The sequence below is a fragment of the Spermophilus citellus genome, assembly GCF_964194105.1.
Source record: "Spermophilus citellus genome assembly, chromosome: 2".
Lineage (NCBI taxonomy): Eukaryota > Metazoa > Chordata > Mammalia > Rodentia > Sciuridae > Spermophilus > Spermophilus citellus.
Genome location: NC_138183.1, coordinates 167,244,161 through 167,266,276, shown reverse-complemented (window position 1 = coordinate 167,266,276; position 22,116 = coordinate 167,244,161). Strand labels below are relative to the sequence as shown.

The window sequence follows — 22,116 nt, the reverse complement described above, 5'->3', positions numbered from 1 at the left end:
TTGCAAAGTGCCCATCTGTTGCTGGGTATGAAAATCCATTTGAATGTTTGTTTACCAACCCACTTAAGACACCAGTGAGTAGGTAAAGTTAAACAAACAAAAACAAGAAACAAACATTATGTGGTATTTTGCCTGTGATATGTTTAAAGTAAAAGTGGGAAAAAATAGAGTGGGAAAAAATAGAGTAATTTATATATATATCATAATAAATGAGGGCCAAATGATGGCTGCAAAAACCACTGTTTATAAAGAATGACTGTAATTCATATGGTATGACGTTTCCTATTCAAAGAGTTATATATCAGAGAATGCACAAGTAGACTTCTTCCTAGAAATAAAAACCAAACTGATTATTTTTCTTCAGTACATTTGGTAAAAAAAAAAAAAAAGACAAATAATGAGAGTCTGATTGAAGAGTGTATTGTGTTGATTCTGATTTTGTGTAAAATTGGCCCAATTTCTCATTTGGAATAAATTCTGAATACACAACTATGAAAAAAAAATCAGAAGCATTATTTTCAATGAACTCTAAATTGCCCTTAGAATTGAAGGCCATGGGAAGATTTTATCCTACATTCTGCTTTAGTCCTTAGGAATCAGTTACCGGCTGCTTGCAGTCATTTTCACTCCTTGGGAAAGACTAGATCTTTCTGTTTAGCAACCAATCCAGGAGCTGGATTTCACCACACTAACCACATCTTCCTTCTCTGTATCATACTTGTATGTTTTGGGTCCTGAAAAGAAGTAAATGTGACCTAAAAGAGATAAAGTTGAAATTGTGGTTACTGACAATGACTTAAAGATATAAAAATGGGAGGATTTGTAATTACAACTTTCCTGAGGTGCTGCCAATGGAGAATTGGGTGGGAATCTATCAGGTGGCTTGTGTTGTGCATGGCTCCCATGCCCTAGGACCTGACACTTCTAACTTCTTAGCCATCTCGTATCTTACTCTTGCTTCCTGCAACAGTAAAATATCATCTTTGGGATCCTCCAACAAACCATCCTCAGTTATGCTTTGTGCTTTGGTTCAGGCTATTCTCTTCAAAGAAGCCCTCTCTCTTTTCCTCTCCCTAGTCAAATCTCTACCCAATCTTCAAAACTACCATGAAATCTCCGATTACTGCTGCCGATTCTAATATTTTTTTCCTCAGATCACCTCTTTCAATTTTATGAGGTCTACTAGGTAAGTTAATACTGAATAATAGACTATCTTATTTTCTAGTAATTTCATCTGTGTTGGATGAATAGATGTTTCCTGATGATGCTAATAATTCTGTGAGAGCAGAGGCCATGTCTGGAACTATTTTTGCATTTCTGAATAATGTCCAGTTCTGTTCTCACATTCAAGAGGAATGTGTCGACTAAATTTGATCAACTCAGTTCATTAAACTTTCCTACCTATGTATTAAATTTCAGGAGTTGGCTAATGGAAGGGGAGAAGACACTGGGAAGACTGAGACTATGTATTTTAAAGATGAAAAAGGTAATCTGGACCTGGGTAGACTTTATGATCTAGCTGACACATCAACTGAAGCTATCTGTACTTCTAAACTTTTCATTAGTAAAGACAGAACTCCAATGGTCTTTTCCAATTCCTCTTTCTAGTGGATAATCTGGTGATCTAAATATAGAGAAGTACCCAAGACCAAAAAATAACAAATGACTCCTATTTGGAAACCCATTTTCTGTTGCATTCAAGGAAAGCCCAGATTTCTTGTTATGATTTCTACAAAGAAAAATTTTCAGTGAAAATATTTACCATTTAATTCCACAGCAGCATCTATTTGGCCACTAACTCCTGAAAATTCTTCTTCAGTATTTTTTGGGTAGTCTTTATCCATTTTCCTTTTTCGTTCATCATAGCTGAAAGGAGTATTTAAAAAATATTAGTAATTAGAGGTTTTTCTTGGTTGTGGATGATGGCATGTTTAGCCAGGGTTGAGTTATGACTTGTTTTAGATGATACACATATCTGTTTGTTCTCTCTGTGAATTTATTGGTTTACTAAACAATTGAAAGCCTTTTATTGGGGCTTTAATTCATGGAGTTAGCACTATATACTCCTGGAGAAAGGATTCAACAAATAATGAATAAATGATTGTGTGAACATTCATCAAATAAGAAGCAAGAAAATTTGTAATAACTGAGCTTCTGTCTTTTAAATCAATTTAATTGAATTCCATTGCTTTTGTTTGCTGGAAAAATCATGCACTTTACCAAACATAGATTAGGTTTCCTTCTCTGGATAAGTAACCACCATTGAATGATAACTGTGAAAACTGGTTACTATATCTCTTTGTGATCTAAATTATACCGTATTAAAAAAAAACTGTGACCCATATGAGTCAGTGTGACTATATGAGTTCAGCATTAGGAAGAGATGACTCTCACCTCTTTAGTGAGACTTTATTTAACATGTGAGAAAGTCCCTTCCTATTTAGCCCAGAACTCCAAATGGGGACATTCCCAGGTGTACATCTCAATCTTTTTCCACCAAAAGGTCAAACAATTTTTCCTGGGCTACTGGGTAGTTTTTTGTGGCAGCAGATTATGCCCACCATCTCCTGAAATGTGCCTTTCATGTGGCTCTGGATGCATAGGCCAACGGACAGATCTTTCATGATACTGAGCAGGAGTCAAACTTTAGGAAAGAAATATTTAGCTGAAATTGACTAGGGATTAAGCAGCTTTTTGGAATGTTGGGATGAGGTACGGAAGCTAATTCTTCCAACATATTGACTGTAGCATGTTAATATTTCATTCAAACCTTTCGTGTAAACATTTCAAACTCAGGGGCCTATGTAACTAATACAAGGTTGCTATCTTTTCATTTACCAACTAAGAAAAATACTATCAAGTCATCAAAAAAAAAAAAAAGCCATTACTACCTGTCTTCATTATCATTTTACAAAGAAAAGAAACTAAGTCACCAAAAAGGTCGAAGGGACAGTATGAGACAATTCTTGCTAATAATCTGTCTTTATGTTCACAGAGTACACCTCCATATATTTATCAATATTGTGTATAATATTGTGCTTTCTTTTTCTGTGAACTAGTGTAAACTTTGTGACGCTCTAACCCTTTGTTTGTAGACAATTCTGTTACATGGCTTTGGGTTTGAGTTTGACTCTCGTCTGCTGGTTCTGTGATTAGGAGAATGTACCCTGTGCTCTGAGCCCTGGTTTCCTCATCTGGAAAACAGTTAGCCATGAGGATAAGAGACAATGTGAACATGTGTGTGCACACACACCACGTGCGTGGCTCATGTGGCATCCTGGACAGACCTCAGCCATAAACTTTGTGGTTTATTTTGACCCCGACAACCATTAATTCTGACTTGTTAGTAAAAGACTGAGTGGACTTTGTGCTTTGACCTGGGATCTTAAGTCATTAATACATTTAATCTTTAATCTTCCTTTCTTTTGTTTTTCCTATTTTTTGTTTCTTTCTTTCTCTTAATCTCTAAACACACTTTATCAGATAGCATTATATACAGTTGTAGGCAAGGTTGAGAAGAGGTGGAAAAAAGGTGGGTAGAAGAGGTTGGAGGTGGTCCAGAAAACATAACCTTTCCTAAAAGCACATGCACTGTTGTGTTGAGATTTTTTTCTCCAGGAGATAGAAGAAAAATTATGAGACTGGGGAATGAGGTTAATCAAATTATATTATGAATATGGCCTAATGAATCCAACAATTATATATAATTATAATGCATAAATAATTTGTAATGCATAAAGAAAAAAATTAAATAATAGGTAAGAATAATGGACATTTTGGCATTAAGTGGGGAAGAGAACTAAAGAATGAATGTATGTGAAGAAGTCTCTTTACATTATGGATTCAAAAGACATGAAGTACAGCTTCAGATAGCCTTTTAAGCTGTGTGATCTTGAGCTGATTATGTAACTTCTCTTAGAAACAAAGTTTTTTTTTTTTTTTACTATAAACAGAGCTAACAGTCTGTACTTTTCAAGATTGTTGAAAGGCAGATGAGAGAGTGGGAGATTATAAGAGAATATGAGAAAACACCTAGCATGATTCCTGACACACACAGGAAATCATCAATTCATATTAGCTGAATTGAAATATTGAAGAAATATTTTTTATTCAGAATCTATTATGTGCTAGGGATCTGCTAAAATAATTGCATACATTTTTTCATTGAGCTCTTTATGTGAGATCTAAATATCAAACTAAAACTCACAATTTGCAGCTATGTTTATTTCCTTTATAAACATTTGTTTAATTTTGATTAAAGGGTATCAGTGTTAAACAAATCATTGCTGACTTAAACTAGTTAACCTTTTTCCAGTGATATAATAGTGCCACATGTATCTAATGTAGTTTTTTATCCTACTCTGCACATTTGTACAAGCCTAAAGTCTTAGGGACAATTTTGGTCTAGTGCTTGCTGTTTTGTACGTGCAGAACTTAGATTTGTTAGGCATTTCTGATGTTTTGATTGTGAAGATTTCTATCATATGTCAATGACTTACCTGCTTCCACCTGCCTCCTTTGAAGGACTAAATGGAGGATTCAGTCAGGTATAGGATGCTTAAGGAGAATATCAGAACAAATGGTAAAAGGGGATTTAGTGACAAGGTATCTTAGATATTTTCAGGAAGTTTCATCAAGGTGAACTTTCCTGTGTGAGTCAATGATACCGAAATCTCAAATTTCCCTTCGAAGTTATTCATTAACTTCCAGCCAAGAAACACATGGCTTTCATGGAGGAAGGGGCCTTTGTGGTGTATACTAGGGAAGAGTCATGGTGAGAGTGATCATGACTGAAAAGAAGGCAGGAAAGTGAGAAGCTACCTGTGCCATCCCAGATGAAAGCCAGAAAACAGGACCCCATAAGGAAAATGACAGTGAGAAGTTTCTGGACTGAAGCATTTGTAACAATACAGAAAAATATCTATGCATAATATTAAGGTTAAAAAGTCAGGATATAAAGCTATATACTTCAATATTTTAAAATGAGGAAAAGGGGCTGAGGATATAGCTTCGTTGGCAGAATGCTTGCCTTGTATGCACAAGGTCCTGGGTTCAGTCTCCAGTGCGTGCACACACACACATGCACACACACACACACACACAAAAATAAAATAAAAAATAAAAATGAGGAAAAACCCCTGGGGAAAAAAATGGAAGAAAACAATACAAATGGCTGTCAAAATATGTAGCAAATGTTGACAATTTGATAATTCCTTCTCTTTTATGTTTTCCTTGTTTTCAACAGTATACATCACATGCTGTCCTTTTGACCCCTTCTTTCTGGGCAGCCTTATACTCTCATATGGTCTCAGTTAATCACCTGATTATACAGTGAATTCTAAAATGATCTCTCCAGCCTGAGTCCCCTTGAGCTGAAGACCTATAAGCCCAACTCTTGCCTGGATATTTCCATTCTGGGATCTCACCAGCATGTACGAAATGGAGCTCCTCTTTATTTTCCTGATTCTGCTGCACTTCTCAAATTTGCTACTTAGGTAAATGTCAAAATCAAAACCCATTTATCAAGGACATAATTCCCAACTAGTCGGTTACAAACACCTAAGTTTCTTGTTGCTTGAAAAGAAGTCAGGTCTATTCCTTATCCCCAAACTCATCCTCCTGGGATGGTTCTTGCAATAGTTCATGCTTTTTTACTAACAATCCAATAGGTTTTTTTTTGGGGGGGGGGTGTACTGGGATTGAATCAGGGGCCTCTTCACTGAGCTACAATCCCAGCCCTTTCATATTTTTAAATTTTGAGACAGTGTCTTGCTAAACTGCCCAGGCTGGCTTGAATTTGTAATCCTCCTGATTGAGATTCCCAAGTCACTAGGATCGTGGGCATGTGCCACTGCAATAATTCAATATTTTTTAAAAAATATATTCACAGAACTGTGTTTCATCAACACAATCCACTTTAGAATATTATCACTGCCCCCAAAAGAAAAATCATGCTTTCAGTCATCAATCCTTACTTTCCCCACCACTCTCCACGCCCACTCAGCCTACCCAGCCCTAGACAATCACTAATCTACTTTCTGTCTCTTTAGACTTGCCTATTCTGGACATTTTATATAACTGGAATCATATGTGGGTTTTTTGGTGACTAACTTCTTTCATTTAGCATAATCTTTCAAGATTCATGACTATTATAGCATGTGCCAGTACTTCACTCATTTTTATGGCCACATAATATTCTATTATATGAATTTATTATATTTTAGATATAAATTCAACCCTTGATGGATGTTTGGGTGATTTCTATCATTTGGCTATTATGAATAATGTTGCTATGAACATTTATGTTCAGTTCTTATGTGAATATTTTATTTTTAAAATAAAATAGCTTATTTCTTTTGGGGTATATATATATGCCTATGAGTGAAATTCTGGATCAAACGGTAATTGTAATTTTTTCAGAAACAGAAAATAATTTTTCAAGTGGCTGCACTAATTTATAGTCCCATCAGCAGTTGTATGAGGGTTCTGATTTCTGGTTTGTCCATATTCTCAATCATATTTATTTGAAATTTTGATTATAGCATCTTAGTAGGTATGAAATAGTATCTCATGGTGGGTTTGACTTGCATTTACCTGATGACTATTGGTATTGAGCATCTATTCATGTGTTTATTGGTCATTTTTATATGTCCTTTGGAAAAATTTAGGTCCTTTGCCCATATTTTAACTGGATTATTTGTCATTTTTTAAAATTAATTGGGTTACAAGTTTTTTATATAATCTAGACACAAGTTCTTTGTCGGAAAAATGACTTACAAATATTTTCTCCTACTTTCTAGACTGTCTTACTTTCTTGATAGTGTTCTTTGAAGCAGAAACATTTTTAACTTTGATGAAGCCCATTCATCTATTTTTCATATCTAAGCATCAAATTGCTCAACCCAAGTTCATTGAGATTTACCTCTATATTTTCCTCTGAGACTTTTATAATTTTAGCACTTACATTTAAGGTGTTTCATAAATTTTGAGTTAATTTTTGCATATGGTGTGAGGTAGGGGTTCAATTCCTGGTTTTGTATGTGGCTATCCACTTATCCAGGTACAACGTGTTGAAGAGACTATTCTTTCTACATTGAGTGGTCTTAGCACCTTGTTAAAAATCAATTTGCCATAGATGTTTTGGTTTATTTGGACTATAAATTTTTGATCCATTGATATATACACCTATCCTTATTCTGATAGCATACTTTTTTGATTACTATTTTTTTTGTACTAAGTTTTAAAATCAGGAAGTTTAATTTCTTCAAATGTGTTTTTCTTTTTCAAGATATTTTGGTGATTCTAGGTCCTATATTTTAACATGCATTTTAATTCTGATAGGGATTGTATTGAATCTTTAAACCAATTTAAGGAGAAAAGCTGTGTTAAAAACATTAAAGCTTCTCATAAATGAACATGAAATATCTTTTAATTTAGATTTTGTTTAATTTTTTCAACAATATTTTGTAGTTTTCAGTATATAAGTTTTCCATTTCTTTTGTTAAATTTAAGTATTTTAGTCTTTTTGATGCTATTTTAAATTAACTTGTTTTCTTAATTTATTTCCATATTGTTCATTGAGGTGTGTAGAAATATAATTTGATCTTTGCTTGCCGAGTTTATTTATCACTTCAAAAGATTTTTTAAAGAATATTTCTTATGATTTTTATACAAAAGATTATGTCAAATGAAAACAGAAATAATTTTACTTTCGTTTCCCTCTGGATGACTTTTACTTCACTTATTGTTAACAGGATTTTTTGTTGCAAAATTTTGTTTGTCACAATCAGAACCTCCAGTAAACATTGAATGGAGTGCTAAGAATGGAAATTTTTGTTTTGCTCCTAATCTTAATGGGGAAGGCAACCAGCCATTTACCAATGAGTACCCCAGTCATAGGTTTTTCATAGACACTCTTTATCAGGTTGAGAAAGTTTCATTCTATTCTAAGTTTAGTGGGTGTTTTTTTTTTTAATTACAAAATGGTGATATATTTTGTCAAACATATCACCATTTTCTTTTCACCTATTGAGATGATCATGTGGTTTTATTTTTTTACTCTATTGATATGATAGATTACATTATTTGATTTTTGAATATTAAAACAATATTACAATTTTGGCCCAAATCCCATTTGGCCTTTGTGCATAATTCTTTTTATAAGTTATACGATTTTCCTTGCTAGTAAATTTGGAGCATTTTTGCACCCACATTCCCAATACAAATTGGTTTGAAGTTTTCATTTCCTTTGATGTCAGTCTGATTTTGGTATTAAGGTAATGTAAACCTCATACAATGGGTTAGGTAAGTTTTTTTTCTATATTTTGGAGAAATTTGTGAAAAAAATGGGATTAATTCTTCTTGAAATATGTTGGTAGAAATCACCAATGAAGCAATCTAGACCTGAGCTTTTCTTTGTGGATAATATTTGATTACTAATTCAGTTTCTTTCCCATTACTGATCTAATCAGACCATTATTTATTCTTGAACTGGTTTGACTAGTTTGTGTATTTTTAAAATTTTTTCTGCCTTATTTAATTTATTGGTATGTAGTTGTTCATTGTATTCCTTTATATTTTTTTCTATAAGGTCATCAGTAATGTCTTCTCTTTCATTTCTGATTTTAGTAATTTGAGTCTTCTCTTTTTCATTCAATTTACTAAAACATTTGTCAATTTTGTCGATATTTTCTAAGCCACAACCTTTGATTTTGTTGATATTATCAAATTGTTGATTTGTTTTCTATTTTATTTGTTTAACTGTAATCTTTATCATTTCCCTCTTTCTGCTTGTCTTAGGTTAATTTGTTCTTGGTTTTGCAATGTCTTGAGGTAGAAATTTAAATTTTTGACTTGAGATCTTTCCTCTTTCTTAATATATGCATGTATAGCTGAGAACTGCCTTTGCTATATCCAATAAGTTCCAGTAGAGTATGCTGAGTATTAATTTTCACGTATTTCTAAGTATTTTTTAATCTTTTGTGATTTCTTCTTTGACTTATTGGTTACTTACTAACTAGTGTGTTGTTTAAAACATACATATTTGCAAATTTTCCAGTTTTCATTCTGTATTGATTTCTAGTTTTATTCCATCATGATTAGAGAAGATAACTTGCATGACCTCAGTTGTTTTAAGTTTATTGAGACTTGTATTGTGGCCTAGACGTTCTCTATCCTGGAGAAAGTTTCATGTGTGCTTGAGATGAATCTGTATTCTGTTCTTGGTTGGAGCTTTCTATAGATGCTATAGGTCTGGTGGTTTGAAGTGCTATTCAGGTTCTTTTCCTTGTTGATTTATTTGTTTCATCCTTTACTGAAAGTGGGGTATTGGAATCTCCAAGTGTCACGGATCTATTGCTAATTCCTTTTTTGTTTCTGTCAGTTTTTGCTTCATACATTTTGGGGCTCTGTTGTTAGATTCACATATGTTTAGAGTTGTTGTTTTCATGGTGGATTGACCCTTTTATCATTACAAAATGTCCCTCTCTATCCCCAGTAACATTTTTTTTTAAAGTCTGTTTTGCTCCATATCAGTAGAGCCACTTAAAGCTTCCTTATACTTCTAATTTGCTTGTATCTTTGAACATAAAATGTATCTTCTATAGATAGAGTTGGATCTTCTTTGCTTCATCTTCTTTTTTAATTTTTTTTTTGGTATTGGGTATCAAACCCAGGGCTTCACACATGCTAAGCAAGTGCTTTACCACTGAGCTATACCCCTAGCCCTTCTTCTTTTTTTAAAATTCAGTTTGATAATCTCTGCTGTTTGATTAGATTGTTAATCCATTTGTATTTAATTTACATTATTGATAAGTTTGGATTTATACCTGTTATCTTACTTTTTGTTTTTTGCCTATCACATCATTTCCTCTGTTTCTCCTTACTGCTTTCTTTTGTATTGATGAAGATTTTCTAATGTAACATTTTGGGTTTTTTATTTATTTATTTTTATTTTATTTTATTTTTTTTAGTTTTTGGCGGATACAACATCTTTGTTTGTATGTGGTGCTGAGGATCGAACCCGGGCCGCACGCATGCCAGGCGAGCGCACTACCACTTGAGCCACATCCCCAGCCCCAAATTTTGGGTTTTTTAAAATAATTTGTTAAATTATATTTTCTTCAGCTATTTCCTTAGTGGTTGCTATAGGGCTTACCATATATAGATTAGCTTATAAAAATCTGTTTCAGATATGTACTAACTTGATTCCAATGAGATAGACAAATATCAGCCTAAAATAGTTGTATTTCATTCCCTTTCCTTTGGAGTTTTGTTGTTTTATATATGACATCTCTATATTACAAGTCCCCAAATAATTTTATAATTATAATTTTATAAAATTTAGTGTCTTCTAAAGAAGTTAGGAGAAGAAAAAAGAACAAGTATATATTTGTGACTTTTTAAATATCATCCATCCTTCTTGCTCACTATTTCTGGTTCTCTTCTTTTGTTCTGTGAATCTGAGTTACCATGTGGTGTCATTTCCTTCCCCTAATACAGCTTTGCTCCCACCCATTCTCTTTGTACTCTTGGCATACCTATTTCTACGTAATAGTGCCAACGACACCTTATACACACAATGTTTTATACAATACTTAAATTAGTTAAGAGAAGAAAGAGGAACTGTGCCTTTGTACTGTGCGGTGATTACGTAACTACAATTACTGGTAGTGTGTGTGTGTGTGTGTGTGTGTGTGTGTGTGTGTTTGAATCATTGTCTGAAGTCACTTACTTACTTTTAGCCTGAATTACCACCTTTAGTATTTCTTGTAAGGCAAGTCTGCAAGTAAAAATTCTCTGAGTTTATGTTCACCAGAGAATGCTTTCATTTTTCTTTCATTTTAAAGGAGCTTTGCTAGTTGTAGCATTCTAGGTTAAGAATTTTTTTCTTTAAGCACTTCAAATATGCCTTTTGCCACCATTTGGCTGCACTAATTTAGCTGGTTTCCCCTAACTAGTTAAATCCCCCTCCAAACCAGTCACGTTCCTGCCTGAGTGACTTTTACGACACAAATCACTGCATTGGTCCCTTATTTAAGATATTTAAACATGTCCCTCTTTTCTACAGAATAAATACGGATCATCCTGAAAGTCACTGGCCCTGCAATCTATACCCTGCTTTCCTTGGGGTACTCTCTTGTTTAGTCCAAGTTCTAGTCATACCGAACTTGAGGTTTTCCCCACACTCTCAGGCCCTTTTGTGCCTCAGTGCTTTTGCTTCAACCGTTCTCTCTGCCTGGAAGCCTGCATCCCCACCCACTCTGGGAAACTCCTACACAGCTCTCAGTGGAGTTCAATCATCGATTCCCCTAAGAATTCTTTCCCGGCACCTGTGCTAGAGTTGGCTGTTTCCTCTTTGTTTCGGTCCTCTGATGCTCATGCGGTCTTTGGTTAGGGCAATTTTGGCTCTTAGATTTGTTAATTATTAATCTATGTATTTACTCTCAACCGTATGATCTGTTGAGGGCATTAATCGCACCAACATGAATTGAATGCTTAGTATGTGATAGCCACTTCACAGTGTTTCATTTAATCCTATAGCTCCATGAAAGTAAGTGGGTAATATTTTAACTTTCACTTTGAGATGATGAAGCTAAAAGAGAGAGGTGATTCAGATTGTTAGATGATTGCAGGTAGGGTTAAGATTAACACCAGGGCTCTCTTATTCCCGTTCACCCACTAATCAGGCAAATGCTATGCCTTCTCTTGGGTGTCATGGGCCCAATACAGAGCCAGACACATAATCATGCCTGATCAGTCTAGTTGAATGTAATAACTCGGTAACGATCTTTTAAAAATTCAAGACATTAAAAGGCAAGATTTCAAATTGTACTCCATATTCTTATTTTTTGTTACTTATTATTTATTTCTATGTGGTGACTAAATATAAAATCTTTAAATAAAATTATCTATTTCCAGTATTCCTGGGACATCCAGAAGGAAAGTATGTGAAAGATGTATATTACTTTGCAGCAATGATGCCTCTAGTCTATCTGTATAAAAAGAGTGACTTGGGGTGGCAATGAGATTGAAAAAGGCTGGACCTGTAGATTTAAAAGTCACTTTACATAAAATTTAGAACTCATTACCTCTCTATGAAAGAATGATGGAGGTAATGGCAGATTCCTACCCCCCTAGGAACCCCTTGATAGAGCTACTGCTTTGCTATTGGTAGGAGAGGGAGAACATCTATAGGAAGAAATTAGCTAGAAATGACAAAGTAATGTAGAGAAAGAAAAACTGACTGTCGCTGGTGCCCGCTAGAAGGAGGAGAGGGATTAATAAAAACACTTCAGGGGGCAGTACCCTCACTGGCAAAGTTCAGCCAACATGTCGGTTGGTGATGTGGTAAGTGGAGGCATCAATGGGGTCGAGCTTCCTTTTAAGATTTCACTCTGTGGTTTTCTGTGTGCTTTTCCCCTGTAAACAACTTCTACATGACCCTTAGGTGTCACTTTAGAGCCTCAACCAACCTGGCTCCAAGCCAGCCCTAGATCCTCTAGAGGAAGAACTTCAATCATTTTCTCAAGAGTTTCATTCACAGAAACTGGGTCCAAATCCTAGGAATTCATGGAGTAGCTCCCTCATAATAAGCATATTTTAGTTTTTGTTTTGTTTGTGTCACAGACTGAACTCGCATGAGGACTAGCTCTGAGAAGTGACTAAGGAAAGTTAAGATCTAACACACTGTCAGTGGATGTCGATGTAGGATTCTTGAAGCTGTGGGCTTCTGTATTTTTTAGTATGGCCATATGATGCTTTGGCCTTCCTTCCCAGCCTTCTCCTTCTTTCTACCCAGAACAGGGATGTGCTGACTGAAGCTCCACTGGACACCTCAATTCATGAGGCAATGTGGGAATGGAAGCCATGTGCTAAGAACTGGGGAGCAAAACATAAGAAGTAGCTTGGGTCCCCAATGACCACAGACTCACTATACTGACTCTAAATCTGTTGAACTCCTGACTTTTTACATATATTAAAAATAAACTCTTATGTGTCTTTGTTACTAGCAGCTGACCACAATGTCTAACATTGAATTTCATGTGACAATAGATGTCATCAATGTAAGGACCTGCAAAGCACAATGTGCAGAATTTAGAGGGAGAACAAATTGGGCTGGTGTAATAGCTTGTTCTAAACTTCTTAGCTGTAGGTCAGCTTGTCTGTCTTATTCCTGAGTGGATGTGCTTGTGCATGGGTTGTAGCATGTAAAGTAGAAGATTCCCATTGGTGAAGGGATTTTTTAAGCTTTGTCAAAGACAGTAATTTCAATCAACATCAAGGGTTTTCAGCATTTAAAAAGGAAATTCCCTGTGATCAGCTTTGTGACTGGATTGCCACTCAGAAATATTGAGGTTTAGGCAATTACTGGTTCATTATCACAGCTTTTAAAATAATTATTTGTTAATTAGCCATATTAGTTCCTACTGTTACTCAAGAGTTACTCTTTTTGAGCACCTACTACACACGAGATTCTGTGCTGGGTGTCTGCATGTACCACTTAATGCCCTGGGAGGGTTAAAAGTGACGATTCTGGGTTCTTTTCCTAATCAGCAGGTCGAACTCCTTGAATTAATGTCCTAAACCAGCTTTTTAATATGTTTTTATGTTTTATTTTTTTAGCTGTAGTTGGACACAATACCTTAATTTTATTTATTTATTTTTCTGTGGTGCTGAGAATTAAACCCAGGGCCTTGCACATGCTAGGTGGGTGCTCTACCGCTGAGGCACAACCTCAGCCCTAAACCAACTTTTTAAAAGAATCCTCTTTATCTAGATTGCACTAAAGACTCTTTCTTAACACACTCACAGAGACTTAGTTGGAAATGTGCAATGTTATTTTCTCTGGGAGCACCAGCCATCATTAAAATCAGTGACCCTCTCCCTCCCCAACCTCAATTTACAGAGAGTTTTAAACCTTTGTCTTCAGGAAGACTCTTGCCCTGGCTGTTTAGCCTGCATCCAGCCTAACTGGAAGTACATGCTTTACTGAGAGTCCTGGTGGGTGGTAGATTAGTCCAAAGACCAAGTGATTAGAGGAGAAGAGAAATCATGAGAGAGAGGGCAATACTTCCCGTGAGAATAAGGCTGTGAACACTCTTTGGGAAATTAGCTGAATAACTCACATAAATGCCCTCCTCTCCCCTCCCTTTCGCAGGCATCTGTTGATCTCAGTACCTTGAAGATCCACAACAGGAATGGGGTTTCTCAATATCTATCTCCCCACACATTCACACCATGATCATATCCTCCTTATCTTAAAGACAACCTTTGGAAGATCATATTCTGCCCAGTAGATGTTAGTGTCTCAATAGATGAGTTTCAATGCTATGTTTCAGGGAGGTCTGAGAGGAAAGTAGCTGATTCAGTGGTTGAAATGCTGGGCTGGAAGTGACAACTCAGGACAGCCCCTGACACTTTGAGCAATGCCTCCAGGTTCTCAGTGACTAAGAAGAGTCATAAAGGTCCATATTTGTTTCAAATTCTTTTCTATGAAATAAAAATTTTTTTTCTCTTCTCATGAAATATATCTGTGTTCTTAGTTATAGCACTTTCTCAGCTCCCAATTGGGGAAGATAATATCAGTCAGGTGGGAGAAGATGAAAAATATTTTTTATAAATATGATCTTGTGCCACACAGATGGTTATTAGAAATGATACAAGTGAAAATATTAGACCAAAGAGATCCTCCAGATCCTCTTCACAGGTATATGGTGTTTAGCATAGTCACCTGCTTGGAATCTGTTTTCGTGTTTCTTTTGAAGTTCAAGGAAACAGGAAGTGCCAAAGAGATAACTGAGAGCAGAGGAATGTTTGCAGCAGAGGAGGTGTGCCTTTGAGGAGTTTGGCAAAGAGGTGCAATCATTCCTCAACAGCAGTCAACTAAGGATAGAAACTTTGTGAGGCAAAGCATGACCCTTTGTTCAGTGGTTAGGTGGCAGATCACACCTTACTCAGATCTGCTTATAGTAATGCCATGCAAGACAGGCATGAAAATAATATGGTATTCCCCTTTGGATAAGATGAATCTTCTTATTTTAGGCTAGATAAAAGGACATAATTAAATAATTTAGCCATAAATTATTTTCCTTTCAGCTGAGTTTTCCTTCAAAGAGCCCCACATTGATGTCTACATACATTTTTTTGGTCTCAAACTGCAGAGAATTCTGAAATGCATTTTATGCACATGTAACAGTAGAGTCAGTTCCCACTCAGGCATTCCTAGAGGGTAGTTAGGTACTTGGGGATACCAAATCCACAATTTTGGGCCAGTGGGTCCAGTTACTGAGTTCATTGAAAGATCAGAATGTTTGATGTCCCAGAGACCAAACAGTGGGATTATTGAATGAATACTTCATTTATCATTTGGGTGATTCTGTATATTGAAGAGCATCTACCGGCCATCTTAAAGACCAGTGTCAAGGAGAGTCAGTAGGCCTGTTGAAAACTTGCCTTGCAGTCTTTTTTACATAAGACTTTTCTCCCTTCCTATTGAATATACCTAGACAATAAAAGGAGAAAGACCATACCTGTAATATTCATCTCCCACAAAGAAAAGGGTCTTCTGTGGCTTCTTGAGATAGACAGCGGCATCTATTCTCTGCACATGCCTTGGAAACCCAAAGTCATAAATAGTCCGAGGAGGACCTTGCATTTGGAATCCTCGTGTTATCCAGTAGTGGGGGCCTGAAAACAGAAATTAAAATTTACACAAAATTCTGTACCATTTAGTGATGCCTGTCATTCCTGAAGATGTATATGTAGGACCCTAAGGGGAACTTGTGCCTGAAGGTATTTGCCATGACTATAACTCAAGAGGAGATATAAGCCTCTAATTATTCAATTCAGTAATAGACTTGAAGTTTCCATGGAGACAAAAATTTCTAGTTATGCTTTAAGGAAACAATAATATCAATACAGTTGTGTCTTATGTTTAACATCTTTAGTATTTCAAGATACCTTTCATTTTTAATCTAATTTCATCTTCAGACATATGAGAGAGGAGGGTCAAGTGATGTGCAAAAGCTATAATTCTCACTTACATTGGCACCAGTCTTCTACCCTTATCCGTCAGCATCAAGAAAATATAAGCAAAAACTGATAGTTATCACTTCTTGGATAATTTAATTGGCTAGCTATTGTCATAATACATCTTCAGGGTTGATGTGTTCAAGGATCTCAGTAGAATATGCCATGTTACTCTGAGCAGCATGGGGCAGGGACCAGGTTTTAGATCCCTGACCACAGTACCTCATGTGTTCCTCACAAAATCAATAGCTGAGTTCTGAAAACAGTTGATGGTCACTGTCATTTATGTCACGGTTACAAAGCAGGGTGGCTTTTTCTTTTTTTGGTACCAGGGTTTGAACCCAGGGGTGCTTAACTACTGAGCCATGCCCCTAATCCTTTTCATATTGTATTTTGAAACAGAGTCTTGATCAGTCGATGAGGCTGGCTTTGAATTCAAAATCCTCTTGCCTCAGACTCCCAAGCAGCTGGGAATACAGATATGTATCACCTAGGGTAAAATTTCATTCCCAACCTGAGAAGGAGCAACTGAAAACATGCTCCATGATCCTGAACTACTACTGTCAGAACTAGATATTCCAAATAGGTGGGTACTGTGCTCCTGTTGTTTCTTTCTCTGAGGGATCTGTAGGATACCTTTGAAGAAGTAAGCAGTGCCCCTCTCAGCCACTTCGTAAGCTGCATCCACGTTGGACATGAGCTGGGGGAAGGAGCTGGTGATAGTGCTGGGCCGAATCCCTGCTGGCACGTGAACCTGCCTTCGCCAGAAAATCCTATTGGGCATTCCAGAAGAAATCAGAACAAGTGTTGATTTAGATCTTCAACTGCTTGTGAACTAAGATGTTACTGCTAGCCACACTTCAGGGGTCATTGCTAAATCCCTTTTGTGACCTTATAAACAGTTTCTTCTCATCTTTGTTGTCTTAGCATCTTTATGATCCTCTTTCATTTACTTAGGGATGTTCAAGACACCCAAGATATCGCAAGGAAAATCCACCAATGATTTACACATCAATGCTGTGCATTCAACTTCCAGATATTGCGTGAGATGAATTTCTCTTTCCTGTTCTGATTTCTTAAAAATTAAAATTTAAAAAAGAGAAATAGAAGAAAGTAAACATAATAAATACTATGTGATAGTATGCATAATGAATCAGATTTTGTGTCTGGGAGATCCTATTTTTTCCTTATGAAAACATTAATAATCATAATTTCTGGTATTGCTATGTAATTGTATATTGGAAGTGTTTACATCTTTGAGCTGGCTGGATAATTAACAGAAAATCTAATATCTACATATTACTTTAAGATTTAGCAACTTAGTTATCTGCTTATCCAATATCATTTTCATAAAATCTTGGCAGGGTACACATGAAGGTACTGAGCCAAACTCTCATTGTAAATATGGTCGGTCCATTTTGCATTTTAGAGGTGGAAATTGTTTTTACCCCCTAAAACATGTTTACTTGGATTCTTAGAAGCCCATAATCAATGCATAAGATTATTTTGAACAGAGAGAAACTGTAATAAAGTTCTGACATTTAACTTTCTATGTAGTTAGTTTAGAAACTCCCCAAATCTTATGTTGAATTTTCCTACTCAACTAACAGATATTTTTGGAGCACCTGTCAGATGCTGTGATAAATACCAAGGATGAAACACTGAACAAGACCAAAATGCTTATAGTTTGGTAGTAGAGACTGAAAAATAATTAGGCAATTCTAATTCAGAGTGATCTATACTACACAGTTAAGTTCAGGATGCTCTGGGAAAATGAAGGAGGGATACCTGATTACATCCAGGGGTTTAGTGAAGATGTTCCAGAAGAGGCAATTTAAACAGATGAGGAAATCTCAAAACAGACAAACAAACAAACAAAAAAACCCCAAAATATTAAGAAGGAAAAGGTATTCCTTATTTCCTAAGAGGTATTATGACAGAAGAAAAACCATCATTACAGAAGATGTTCTAGCTCAAAACTCAGTTTCATAATATCTTAAATGGGAATAATCATTTACTGGCTAATATCATGAAATATTTAAGAGGATCAAATGGGATAATGCATGTGAAAAAACATTATAAACTGCAAAATGAGCACCAGGCATGCTTCACCATGTCTGGTGATCTTTGTTTTTTTTTTTTTTCTTTGTTTATAGCTCTACTTTTTTTCCAATGAGACCTGGCTTTTTCTGAAAGAAAGAGAAACTGTATTTCCTTCTCTATTCTTTGTATTACTCACCTAGCATAGTTTAGGGTTTTCAGAAGTGTTCAGAAACTACTTCTTGGCCTAATTAAGAACCTGGTGTGGAATCTGAAAAGCAAGTGTTTTCCAGTTAATGTAGTTCAGTAAAACAGTTGTGATATGCTGACCCTGTTCAGGCCCCTGAGGTAGAGTGGTCATTTCAGGGGTTTGCAATAGTCAGGCTGAGGACATGAGGGTATTAAGAGGAGGCATAGAAACAGACATGCCCTTCCACAACCAGGCTCTGTCTAAATTATGTCTCTGATGAGGTGTACCCAACTTCCAACTGCTTTCTCTCTTGGCATAGTAAAGCTGGGAAGAATTTTCTTTCATTTCTCATTTAAAAATCAAGAAGGATTCTAGGCAAAATTAACCCTACCTTTTTATTTATTTATTTTTGTTAATGTATTATAATTATACATAACAGTGAAATTGATTGTTAAATATTTGTACTAATCATAAATCTGACCTTTTATATGGAGTTATTAAACTTTGGTGTCCTGAATAACTCAATATGAGTGACACAATGATTAAAGAAGAAGACAAACCAAAATATACTTTTGAAAATGTTTACAGGTGAGAGAATCTTCAATTTCTTACTATATCAACCTTGATTAAGGATATTGTGAGAACTAAATTTAAATCATTCTAAATCAAGAATGATTTTTGTGCTCCAGGGACAAAATGATCTTGTACCTGGTAACAATTTTGGTTGTCAAATTAAGGCCACCAGGACATCAGAGCCAAAGATGCCACTCAATACCCTATATCACAGGATAGCCCAATGTAACAGACTTGCTTGAGTGAAAATATCAGTAGTAGCAAAATTAAGAAACCTAATGAAACACTGTTATGATGTATTATAATGGATGCATTGTTTGCATAAGAAAAATAAATGCTATCCATCACTTATATAAATTATCACAAATTTCAAATGGAACATGTAATCATAAAAAATCCCCATAGACCAATGGGGAAAATTATGTTTGCCACAATAGAACACATACTTAAGAGGATTTACAATTTTAGAGCTATTTATCTCAGTAAAAAAAATGTATTAAAATTGACCTAAAAAAGTATAGCAAGTAACATCCTGATTTATCTGTAAGTGGATTTAAAATATAAACCAAAAAATCAATAAGTCTGTCAGAAAAGAATAGCTGTGGAATATATCAGAACTATGTAATGAAAACAGATAAAAGAGATCATATCAGTAGTCCATATTTGATCTTTGATAAGGAGGGCAAAACAATGGAGCTTATTGATATTTTCAACCAGCTGATTAGATATTTAGCTGCACTATTTATCTTTGTGTACCAATAGCTGACGCTGTGCCTGGCACATGATCAGGGTCCAGTAAATATTTATTGGCTAAATAAATAAGTACCAGAGAATTGAGTGGAATATATTTGATCAGCAAATTTCATATTCTCTGAAATTTTCATTTCCTTTTACTGTAGAACAGTAACTAATTCATCAAATTTGAGGTTAGTGATAAACTTCCCCCTGCCTCTTGCAGGATCATGTAATATTCATCTTCTTATCCTGGGATTTAGCATAGTGTCTGGTGCATCTTTGATCTATGTTGTCAAACCTTTGTTGTTGTTGTTGTTGTTGTTCTTCTTCTTCTTCTTTTTTTTTTTTTTTGGCACGGGGCATTCACTGAGCTACACCCCCACCCTAAACCTTTGCTCTTGTTGTGTTATACCCAATCATTGCCACTCTCCACCTACCCAAGCAGAACCCTGTCAGTCTTTCATTTTCAGGAGATGCCTTCACTTATTTGGGAAGTATTCAGGCAATTCAGCCTGAGCTGAATGAGCACTCTCATTTTCTATTGATAAATCTTCAACCTCACACTCTCCCTGACTCAGTTATTCTCTGTCATTCAGGGGAAGAGATGTCTTATTTCTTTCTGGCTTTCTAATGCTCTCAATTTAGTTACTGCTTGCTCTCCTGAGATCAGGCAATATGGTTGCAATGAAAAAGAATCAAGGGATGCTTGGAACCCTTTTTTTTGTTTATTTGTTTTTTTTATCCTGGTCCTGTGAATTGCTTAATTTTTCTGAGACTGAATTTCTTTCTGTCAAATAAGAGTGAGAATAATATGTTTACAAATTTATTAATCTATGATGTATAAAATTCACGCAGTTTTTTTCAACATAGGTAAATTTCCTACTTAATTTGTCTCGTTGGAAACTTTGAAGTACACACCATTACATCATTGCCCAAGAAGCCATTCATTTTGTGGGTTCACTGATCAGGGCTGATGATCTCAGAATACTTCAGAGGCCAAGAAATCAACCACGTATCCTCTACTCCACTGAACCAAGAAAAATACAGCTTATAAAATGAAAGGCCCAGATGTAGACAGTGATGTGGGTTAAAAATAGTCAAAGCTGTGCACAGTGTCCTTAATTTAAGAATGTTTACAGCCATCTGAGGAACCCACAGGATCCATGTTTAGAAGCCATGCCCTGTGAAGACAAAGCTCCCCATCCCTCACTCAGGAGAGAGTTCAGGAGAAAGAACACAGAGCCAGAGAACTTTGTTCACCTTCTGGCTTTTTTTCCCCTGAATTTTTAATTCATCACAGAGAACTGGTCTAAGTAACTACAAGGCTACTTATTGGTCTTCAATGAAGCAACTCTATAGTCAGAAAAGACCCAGCCCCAGGCAGAGTGTGGAGGAGGAAGACTTGCTCCCCCATGTGGGGCTCTCTTCAAGCCCAGGGAATCCAGGGAAATGTGATTTCAAACATACTAATCACAGTGGGCAGTGGTGGTATCATCCTTCCTTCCTACAGCATTTCACTTTTCTTTTTCTGCATTGGCTCCTTTTCATGTCTTCCAACATGAACATTTCCCATCTTTGAAATTCTCTTTTGACCCTGCTGCCTTGGCCAGCTGTTTGTCATTAACAAAACTCCCAAATGAACATCCATCTCTGTCATTTGCACTTCGACTCCCTGGGGCCTCGTCCCTTCCTCACTCCTGTGCTGTGACTACGTTCCCTAAGGATCACCTGCAGTTAGTCTCTTCTCTTCAGCCCTCCATCTGGCGACTTCAGCAGTGTTTTCCGTTGTTGATCATTAAAAATCAAAACAACAACAACAAAAAGATGAACCTCCTTTCCCGGATTTATTTTATTTTTTAGGATTCAACCACAGGGATTTTGTGGCTGCTATCAAACAAACCAAAATTAAAATTCTAGCTGAGGACAGTAACTGTGTAAATTTAATGAGCAAATGTGTGTAAAATGCTCAGCATCTTACACAGCACGTCATAAAATGACCATGAGATGTCAGCTATTATCCCTCTCGTGGTTGTCATTTCTCTTGGAGTGCTGCTTCACTCTCGCCTTTATTAAGTGCTTTTCTCCACTGCAGTCACTTCCTTGCTTCCTCTTTATTCTCTCTTCAGATCTTAGGGCACTTCCTATTTTTAACTGCCTCCTCTGTGTGGGAGATTCAAAACCCAAGAAACTGCCAGCTGTGACCCCTTCCCTGAGCACTTGCTTATTTCTATGAAACCCCTCTATAATTGCGGGTACTTTATATCTGACACATCTAGGATAGGCTTTTTTTTTTTTTTTCATGTGTCCCAAATCTCGTGATTCTCCTGTGTGGACAACACCATCATAGCACAGCCATGAAGCTGCTCCCTGCTGGGGCCCTTCTCCCTCACTGGTGAATCCATCAGCAGCCTCTTACACCCAACCTTCCCTTACAAATGTTTATTATTATTATTATTATTATTATTATTATTATTATTATTATTATTCTAGGAGATATGCAAAATCTTTTAAAATGTGAGTGTGAGTTAGCGATCAACAGATTGTTAAAA

General features: G+C 36.0%; 1 protein-coding gene across 1 annotated transcript in view; it reads right to left on the bottom strand.

Annotated features, from left to right (window-relative positions):
* Positions 1-654: 654 nt before the first annotated feature.
* MMP20 (matrix metallopeptidase 20) overlaps positions 655-22,116 on the bottom strand; it is a gene marked incomplete at both ends in the record, with an annotated part of 42,156 nt that continues 20,694 nt past the window's right edge. Inside the window, 4 exons of the mRNA XM_081279778.1 lie at positions 655-755; positions 1,763-1,866; positions 15,531-15,687; positions 16,666-16,802. Of these exons, the coding sequence (XP_081135904.1) occupies positions 655-755; positions 1,763-1,866; positions 15,531-15,687; positions 16,666-16,802 (499 nt within the window). The remainder of the gene's footprint in view (positions 756-1,762; positions 1,867-15,530; positions 15,688-16,665; positions 16,803-22,116) is intronic.